This window comes from Temnothorax longispinosus, chromosome 3 (genome assembly GCF_030848805.1).
Source record: "Temnothorax longispinosus isolate EJ_2023e chromosome 3, Tlon_JGU_v1, whole genome shotgun sequence".
Taxonomy (NCBI): Eukaryota; Metazoa; Arthropoda; class Insecta; order Hymenoptera; family Formicidae; genus Temnothorax; species Temnothorax longispinosus.
Window position 1 is genome coordinate 3,267,614 of NC_092360.1, and position 10,111 is coordinate 3,277,724.

Genomic DNA, 10,111 nt, shown 5'->3' on the forward strand with positions numbered 1-10,111 from the left:
TCTTATTTCATTTTATTCTACGATAAAAAATATATAATTAACAATTTTATTCATTTTTGTTTTAATAAAAAATTGATACTATAGTAAGATGTTAGATATATATAATTAAATATACCTATTATCATTTTATAGTTATAATTAAAAGCTGAATATTAGTCTAAATAAAGAGAAATGGCTTTTAAATCTACATTAAATAACAAAATCAAAATAATGAATTACAACATATTTTAAACAATTTCTACAATTATTTAACACGATTATTTTCAATGAGATTTTTTTTTAAATTTTTAATTAAATAATTATAGTCTTATTACAAGTCAACAAGCTGCTGTTAATCTAGTTTGAATATTTGTCTATTTAAGACAAGTTAAGTTGTCCCTTCATCAACTATCATTAAACACGTTAATGAAGTCTCCTCGTAATTTATTCGTACTCTTTTGATTAAAGCCGGAAAATCGCTGGCCGTACTTATGAGATGACTACGTACACTGTTAATTATATCAAATAGAAATTTAAATTAGGTATTTAGGCAGTTCATTAGAATTTAATTCGGTGCCACGTTATAATTATTTAAAAATAAGAAGGCTGGAACGTGTCACATGTTAATGTCGCCATCTTTGCGATAATTTTAGTTTATTTGTTTCTTTTTTATACGATTTGAATGGTTAATTTGCTCGAATGTAAATTATGGAGTAAAAATAGTCTGCTATTTATTTGCTTCCCACTTATTGATTAAAACTCGAATATGTAATAAAGAATTTTTCTTTCATGAATATGTATCAAGATACCAAAATAATTATTGCAGTTATGTTTTAATATTATAAAGCGTAGTTTAATACCGTGGTATGTAAAGAAAGAAATCAATATAGTAATAAAGAGTTTTTTAAAATAATTTAAAATGATATGAGAGACTCTATTTAGCTGTACAAAAATAATATTTTGAGAATAATATATTTGTATGCAATGTGTATTTTTATATACTTTATGTTATGTATAATTATATAAACTTCTAAAATTTAAAAAATTAGAATTAAAGAGAAAGATACGATATATTTTTATACATATAGAGAAGGAAAGGTATATCTGAAGAATTTAATAAATTAAATTAGGTTACAAATATCCTGCTGAATGTTTAGAACAGCAACACGCAATGAGTACAGCCCCGATGTCAGTGACGTAGCCCTGCTAATGAATGATTAAATTTGGCATAGTTACGTACCATTCTGTTCGACGACGCACACGTTCCATACGTTTGCTCATTCTGAAACCGCGGGCATTGTGCCGCTCAAATTGGCACATCTCTGATACGAAAGTTCTGCAGCATTTCATTGTTACTTGGGCTGTGCCAACGAGCGCTTTTCCGCGAAACATCGCTTGCGAGACAGCTTAGGGAAAGACGTTTTTAGACGTTCCATCATTCCAATTGGACGAATTAAAAAATTTAAGTTTAAATTAAATGTGCAAGCGAAGAGATATGTTTCAGTTAAAATTTGTTTGTTTAAACTTTTGTAGAATATAGAAACTAGATTACGTTAAAAACGCAACTTTTTTCCTAAAAGTAAAAAAGAAATATATAAACATTAGTGCATGAAGTATTAATGTGTAAAAATTTATAAATTTTTAATTACTAGAGTTTTTTAACTATTGATTCCTTAATATTAAGAAAAAATATATCTATATTGATTAAAATATCCGTAATTGATAGGAAGCATCTGGAAAAACTGGGACACTCTGTATAAACGCACTAGGCGCCCTAAACGCAACCAGCTCTTATTGATTCGTGGTTGGTCGACAAAAGAGATGAACGCAGTTAGAAATCCAAAACGTTAAGCGGCATGATGACCTCTTTACAAGGTCTTGCACTTTGTATATGCAAATTATGTCAAGATGTAAAAACGGACGAAATAAGATTTTTTATGGAGAGATTTCTTTGAATATCAAAGAAAATACTTCTTGAACATATTAAACAAGATATCGCAATTATTTACTGTCGCACAAGCACGAAACATACATTTTATATAATTGCGTTATATTATTACATTTCGTGCAATAACAAAAATAGCGGATATAGTCAAACCAAGTTTTGGTGTTGATCTTAAACCTTGTGGAATATGTGCAACATGGTAAATTAGCAATAATTCTACTATTCGATTCTTAAAAAGCGCGGAAAAATTACCATAATGCACATTTCTCTTTTGTATAGACAATATTTAAAAGAAATTTAATGCCTTTTTTATAAAAAAATTTATGCCAAAAAGAAGAATATTATATGAAGCATATATTTGAACGATTATTTCTTTTCAAAGAGTATGAAATTATGTCGACTACACGACGATAATGACGATCACGGGATTTATACAGGGACAAAGACAGTAGCTGAGAGTTTGACAATTTTAACATGACGTCAATGGCCTTCTTCGATGCTGCCGTTTGGAATGGCGGTCTTATTCGGGTATTTGCCGTAAATTCTGCCGCTCCTGGTGACTCTGTAGTGGATCTGTGGTCCAGCTTGTATCATGGACATACTGCCGGACACGTGCGGACCGTCGCCGGTGCACAATCGCTTTGCTCGCCGCATCCCGGCAGCCTTATGCTTGTTTAGCTGGGCCAGGCTGTGTCTCTTCTGCTGCTTCAGCATCATCTTTTGATTGATTGCTAGACCGGCAGCGCGTCTTTTTAGCAACCTCAGCGGCGAGATGCCCAAAATCGCTCTGGTGATGCGACGTCGACAACGCCACAACAGAACAGCCGTCGCAAACCAGGCGAACCATGGACCGGCTCTGGGATCCGGGGTTGGCTCCCTCGACCAGAGAAACAACATCTAAAGACAAATAAGTAAATGTCAAAATTGTTTAATTGAAATAATCCAATATAATTTTAAAATACATTATCAAAATAGATTATTGTAAAGTGGTATTGCATCATTAATAACTTTCCCTTTGTTTTATTAAAGTAATGGGAAAAGTTAATTGATATTCAGAAAATTAATTAATTAACAAGTGTCTAATGATTTTTTACTAAAGTACTTTCTTTTTTTGAGGACAATTAATTAGTCAGATGCGACTTATTAAAGTCTAAAGACTTTAAAATCGCATCTCACTAATTAATTTTCTTAGGATAAATTCACAAAATTGAAATAGGAGACCATAATAAGTTTTCAATGATAAGATTAATAGTAATTTTAATGATTTTATAGTGATTAAAAACTATTATTTTTATTATTTAAAAAAAAATTATATTAAAATAATTATTTAACGAATATAATTAACCAATCTAATAACAATTTGTTTCGACGTAAAACTGATCTTATCAAGCTATTATTGATAAAAAAGTGAAGAATTGTTCTGCAACAACTAATGTTCATTTTATATTACTTGCAATATGATATTTCGCACAATTATATAATGTAATAATCACGTTAAAAATAAAAACATTGATTTTATATAAAAGGCTTTTCCGTAGCACATCATAGACCTGAAAAATAACGGCGATGAATCTATTAAATGGTAGCACGCGCGCGGTATAAATCTAGAGCAGAAGAGAGTGACGATCAACATGCGATGTCATATCATAAATTTGAAGTCAAAAGTTATTTTAAACCACAACGAAGTTCACGAATGGTTGAGTATATTATTAATTGCTACAATGTGATAATTGCTATGCAATCACTTATTAATAATATCTTATATAATATCTTATAATGAAAAGGAAAATTGTCTGTGGATAAGTCGTTGATAAAATAATGTCGCGACATTTTGAAGTCGACAGGTGATTTGTGCGACTTCTTATTGACACTGGTTTCAAGATCGCACGAGAAACCATCGTGCGGCCGGACGATCGATCTCACGGCCATCGTAGCTTTTCAAGGCTGTGCACCTTGAGATCCACGTGTGGATCTCAGGTAATTCGCTTAGAGCCACTGCGTCCCGAACACGTTCACTCGTGTTGGACAGCGTTTCGACTTTTATGGCTCCGCGACATCTCCGTCGTCGTCGTAACCTTCGCTCTCTCTCTCTTCTTTCCACCGGAGTGACCCATTTGGCAGAAACCTCCGGGGTAAATTTCGCATTGACCGCACGTTTTTACTGTCAGGACTGACCTTATAGATCCACTCGCTGGCGCTCTGCCTGAAATTGGGGGGTGGGTCGACTATCCGAAACATAGAATTGCCGTGAACGCTGATTCGCAAAAGATGGCGATGAAATCTGAAATCAATAAAAATAATATAATCTGCAAAATTAAATTGATTTTAAATTATCTTCAACTGATCACCATACTTTCTGTATTTCGACAGTTGAGAGATTCAGTTAAACTGTTAAAGTAAAAGAGCGCAAGAGAAACAAATTAGAATTAATGTCGCTCAGGAAGCAAATGTAAGTATCGACAGGTACATATTTATTCTAGAAGGAAGGAGAAAGAGAAATGAAACATTGGTAATACGTAAATCGATATAAATCAATAATTTAACACAGTTATAATGCCGACTGTAGCGGCTCAAATAAATACAAAAGTAAAAATTCAATTCTTATCGAATACGAAACACGAGCCTTATATACGAACGGAAGGGTGAGGGAAAAATTTCTTGACGATAAAATAAATGGTACTGAAACATCTCGTGTTTCGATCAGTTCTGGAGCGGAAGAGCACAGAATTAGTAGAAGGTAGACGTGTATGTTGACATGTTACACATTTAAGCTGTACAGCAGAAAAATCCACAATGTCTGACGCAGCAGAAAAATCAATGAAAAAATTGCAAGGGTAAAGTCAAGTGCTGCCGAAGAAATATAGATATTCCGCTATGATGTCAAGGTGAGTCATGCGTTTCCGCGAGGCAGATAGGAAATACGATATTCTGCTTGCAAATACGTAACATAAATCTTATAAATTGTTCGTTAAAATATGCGGAGGTGGTTTATGTGAAGAGACATTTCGAGGAAGCGCTTACTGAACCGGAAGGACATGTGATCCGCGTTTATACGTTGCACATGTAGTAGTGAATGTGCTTCTCTACTGTGAAATGTTTCTGCCATGTCATATACAATTTGAACGAAAATATAAAGTGTTTCAATTTTTTCCCTTAATTTTAATTATTTTCTCTTCAAATAATTATGTAAAAAAAAAAAAAATTAAAAATTCATCAACTTATGTTTTTAAATATTTTTATTAAATTAAACGAACTAAAAAATAAGATTTTGTTGTTTACGTATCTATTTTTAAACTTTATTTCCAGAGTTTTAATAGCGTGTTTATAATCCGGAGAATAACGAGATATTTTGATATTTTTGTCAAAAATAAAATTTAATACTTCAAATAATATGAAGAATCTAGAAAGGAGAAGTAGTTAATAATATAAATCTTATGTAATAAATATTTTATCTCTTTAATATATTTTAAAATGATAATAAGAAATACATATATGCAAGTACTAGAAAATTCTTAATTATATAATTGATTTAATAATAATTTAATCATGTGTCAATGATATACAGTTAACACGTACTTTGATGTCTACAATTAGTTTAAATCTTCCACCTGATGTATCTCTTCGATCTCCACCCCAAAGATTCGCATTCACTGCTGATGCAGTGACTCTCACATTCGTTCGTCGCGTCGTGATGACAGTCCGACGACGGGGACAGGATCGTCACCAGTTATCAAAATGAATGAGGATGCCTGAACGACGATGAGCCTAACCAGGAAGCTGTCACCGATCCGACCCCGACGGCTCTTGAATGATGGAGACTTTCCGTCACGATGATCTATCACATCTTTCGGTTTTGAGCTTTCCGTCGGTTTCCTTGGGGAAGAGATCGCGGCGAATTCGGTGATTTTGCTTACGCGGAAAAATTCTATCAAAAACACAAGTAAACAGGCTACAAAATGTTGTAAAATAACATATGAAGCAAAGCGGAAGAGCGCGAGAATTTAGACAAAGGATGGCGCCGCTCTTGGACGATTGTCTGACGTTAGCTAACAAGCGTGGCGATTAGTCGATCGTGACACGAGTGGAATATAGCGAAATTTCGTTTGAGGATTAAAGCTTTTCACAATTATTAATGCGTAATGACTTATGTGATATAAACCACATATCCTATTTTTGCATATAGAAACCTTCTAAATACCAGAATTCCGATAATGATATATAATTTCTCTTTTCAGAATAATTTAATCAATCGCACTAAACGATAAAAAAAATAAATACTGTAGATATTGTACAAAAAATTTAGATTACAAAAAATAAATACTTTATGTTTTTTTTTTTTTAATTAAAACTACTCTTTTCGATAAACGTATTCGTTTGCAAAATACATGAGTGAAAACCATAATGTCTTATAAGATTCCTTTACAAATTATAAAGAGTGCGTTTCACTTAACGCTCGCGAGCATCATTTTGTCCTTGTTTAACATTTGATAAACAACAAGGATGAAATAATTCCACGAGCGTTGCGAGCGTTAAGTGGAACGCACCCAAAGTAGCTCTTATTACGTAATTAATAACATTTACAAACCACATAGATTAATGTCAGTTTCTTCAATTCTATATTTCTTTCATTTCTCAAAAGTTTTTTTCTGCGTTAAATATGTAAATATGGATTTTAAGGTACAAGTAAGGTATACAAATTTAAAAAATTGAAGATAGATTATATTACTTAAAAGTGGCATTAAAGAAATAAAAAATGGCACTAAAGGATTTTATTTTACAATTGAATTAAATTATTTAAGTATATTAAGTAAAAATGCTCACATAAAAATTTTCTTGTTCTACATACTTTGCAGTGAACATTTACATCCTTTGTCTTTGCATTATCCCTATTACTTGAGCGTACCGAGGAAATTTCCTTCGTCAAATTGAAGCTCCACCTACTCCAGCCTTGCCACCCTTTTGTCGTCCTTCTGCTCTCCCGTCTCCTGTGACGTCACTGGATCGTGTCAGTAGGTCAAAACCTGGATACGTGACCTGAGTCTAACGTATGTGTTCGTGTTTGCGTCATGTATCGGGTGTACAGAAATTAAAAAGTATTAGAAACTGCATATTGAAACATCACATTGTGTCAGTATCATATATTAGGAAAATGATTGATGTCGCCTTGACAAATAGCGAACAATATTGAAATATGCCGTATTGAGCAGTATTCGTGCACCTCAAAACATAGTTAATTATAATTAATCTGTACTTTACTCTTCCGTTCACAATTATGGAGCGCATAGAATGCAATACATTGCAAGTATCTTTGAGCATTAAGATAAATAAAATATCAATGTGATGTATATTGAATACTAATTATATTTATTTATATGTGAAAATAAAGCAATTTATTACATTTCACGTTCAATATAAGTGGTGTGTTTGATTAACTCCTTCGATAGTTTGCTTTCGCGACGGAAACTGCGCTTTGTTACTAATCGATCATCTGTTATTGATATATACATGCCTCGAGATATAAAGATTATGATTCGCGAAATTATTCCTTGTACAATTTGCATTCGAAGATTGCATCGATATAACTGGTAACGTAAATTAATTGCAGAACATTATAAATATGATAGAAAGAGATTTATAGAAAATTAATTTCACAAACCAATTCCACATAGATAACAACTATAGAAAACAAACTATTAATTTTGATTTTTTTATCAAGACAGAAAGAAATAAAGGAAAGTTATTTGAGTTTTTTTATTTTATTGCAATTTTATAACGATTGTTCTAAGCTCATATTCTTGCCATTGCAAAATTTATTAGACTGAAATGGGAATATATTGTATATACAGTTTCTCATTAATCTTCCATAACACAACAGCACACAAGCACGAGTAATAATTTATTGTTACATGATTAAATCTCTATTGTCATATAATCAATCAGTTTATTGTCTTTCATATCAACTTTCATATCAATATTATCACATAAGCTTCGATTTATTATTATATTATCACATCAACTTACTATCATATGGTTAATTCCCGGGTATGTTTTGAAGTTTTCTCTCAAGACAAGATTTATGATGTTGTTGTGATTTTAGCAATTTACAATAATATTATTTCTCTCTACAGAGTAAAATTTTCTGTACTTTATGAAAGATATTGCTGAGATGCGCGCGCTTATTCATTTCAGCAGAGTGCTTTTCTTATAAACATACCTAATAATCCACTCTCAAAAACGAAAACAACAGAAAGCTGGAATAATAAATTTCAACGATGCTGATCTCTTGGAGATCTTTTACAATAAAAAATCTCAATTAAGTAAATTTTAAAAATTAATTCATAAAATATTAGTATTTATGATAAAATTCCAACTAATTTTTAGATAACGATCATGTGGAGATTCAGTCGTAACTTGGGAGTGCAGCCTAAAGCAAATTATGGAAATAACTAATCGTTTACCAACATCGTGATTACTTGCGCGCATTTTGATGAGCCTGCAATTGATTGTGAGGACGAACCGGTTGGACTGCCGACAAATTATCGGCAAAATAAAGCGGGTGAACGATAATTAATGAGAGAACGTCTACGATATCTCGATAACGAGGCTTATCGTACGCACCGAGAAAAGAACAACGTATACGCATGAAAAGAAAGATACTTTTGCGATCGCCGTGAGCTCGATTAACATTCCTACAGTGTCGGCAGTGTCGGCAGCATTAATCATAAACATTTCATTCGAGTTCACCGGCACTGTCTGAATGAAACATTACTTTGGCTTTATCGTGTCCTTCGCATTTAAATCAGTACATACTCTACATTCATGACTCTTAAATAGAAAGTATAACAAAACACAAAAAATTCAAAAAATACATAATCGCAATTTATAATACTGATACAATTATCAAATTTTTTTTCTCGCTTTCTTCTAAAATTTACGTTTTTATTCTGAAATATGTTTCCTTTTTTAGATAGTTTTCGCTTTTATTTCATCATAGTTATATGATAAAGTTATTCGAGAAATCATGAGTGGATAGGAAGGGTATATCGTGTTTGCGAGAACGAACGTCACGGTATGTTATTCTGCTACATTGATTTATCTCTTGCCGGTCGCGATGTGCTTTTAAGCTTTGTGCTTCATGCTCTCCTAATGGGCAATAACGTGACGATGATCCGTGCAATTATTCCAATCTTTTCGGTTCGTCCTCGGTAAGTAACGAGCAAAAAGGTAACAAAGACCTTGCATTTCCAGCCACTGCACTACTGACCTTGGTCTCAAGTAACATCGTGGTGTTACTTGAAGTGATTCGAGAATGGCACAGAGGGACTTCTAATGCGCGTAACTTCCAGCTTCACAGCATTGCAAAATCGACCGCTGTTCTGGTGCAATTCGTCCGACGCTGCTAGTTTTGCTTTAAAAGAACCGAGCGTTTCAACATAATTTTCGCGTAATCTTCTATTCTTCAATATACAGCTGATGATTGTTAGAAAACAACGTCGTTGTTCATTTGAGATTCTATAAATACTCTATTTCTATGTATAATTTTAAATTAATAATTTTTTAATCAGAATTTTATAAAAATGAAGAATTTAATAATTGTAAGAATTGTAAAAGCTATGTTATTTAGTTATTGATGATTGAAAAGATAGAAACGCAAATATGTTTTTCTTAAAGGATATCTTCTTATATCTACATATATTAATATTTATTATGTTGTTTCTATGCAGATATTAGTTTGTTAATATTTAGTCTTTTATTCTATTTTATGGTTTTGCGGTTTACTTTCTTTCATATTAATGAGGCCATATAACATAGGTCATAGGTGATACAAAGGCTGGCAACGTAAATTATGCATAGCGCATTAATCATTATATCAACGATATTGTGGTTTCTGGTTATGACTAATTATTGTATATCGCATTGCATTTAGTTATTTCCAAGCTACTCATATGTTGAATGTTGTTGTTCTAGCTACATCATTAAATATGATACTAATCTAAAAAGTATTTTTGCTCATACTGTTATGTATTTCATATTTTATTTTGATAAACGTTTTATTTTCATTTATTAGCCTATTTTCTGATTTTGCGCTTTAATTCTTTCATAATATTTTTCTGTTGTGGTTCTCCTTTGTAATTTTATTAAATAAAAACTTTACTTATTAACGTTAAACACAATGTCTCAAATCGG

General features: G+C 32.1%; 1 protein-coding gene across 2 annotated transcripts; it reads right to left on the bottom strand.

Moving 5' to 3' along the window:
* Positions 1 to 1,131: 1,131 nt before the first annotated feature.
* LOC139810022 (uncharacterized) lies at positions 1,132 to 9,433 on the bottom strand. Of its 2 annotated transcripts, XM_071773361.1 has the most exons (5): positions 9,189 to 9,433; positions 6,828 to 6,909; positions 5,501 to 5,849; positions 4,100 to 4,205; positions 1,132 to 2,821 (listed from the first exon to the last, which is right to left on the bottom strand). In XM_071773361.1, the coding sequence occupies exons 4-5, from the start codon at positions 4,160 to 4,162 to the stop codon at positions 2,405 to 2,407; spliced, it is 480 nt and encodes a 159-aa protein (XP_071629462.1). In that variant the 5' UTR covers positions 4,163 to 4,205; positions 5,501 to 5,849; positions 6,828 to 6,909; positions 9,189 to 9,433; the 3' UTR covers positions 1,132 to 2,404. The 2 variants fall into 2 exon arrangements, with proteins under 2 accessions (XP_071629462.1, XP_071629463.1); XM_071773362.1 differs by lacking the exon at positions 9,189 to 9,433 and having other exon boundaries at positions 6,828 to 8,335.
* Between the last annotated feature and the right edge of the window lie 678 nt (positions 9,434 to 10,111).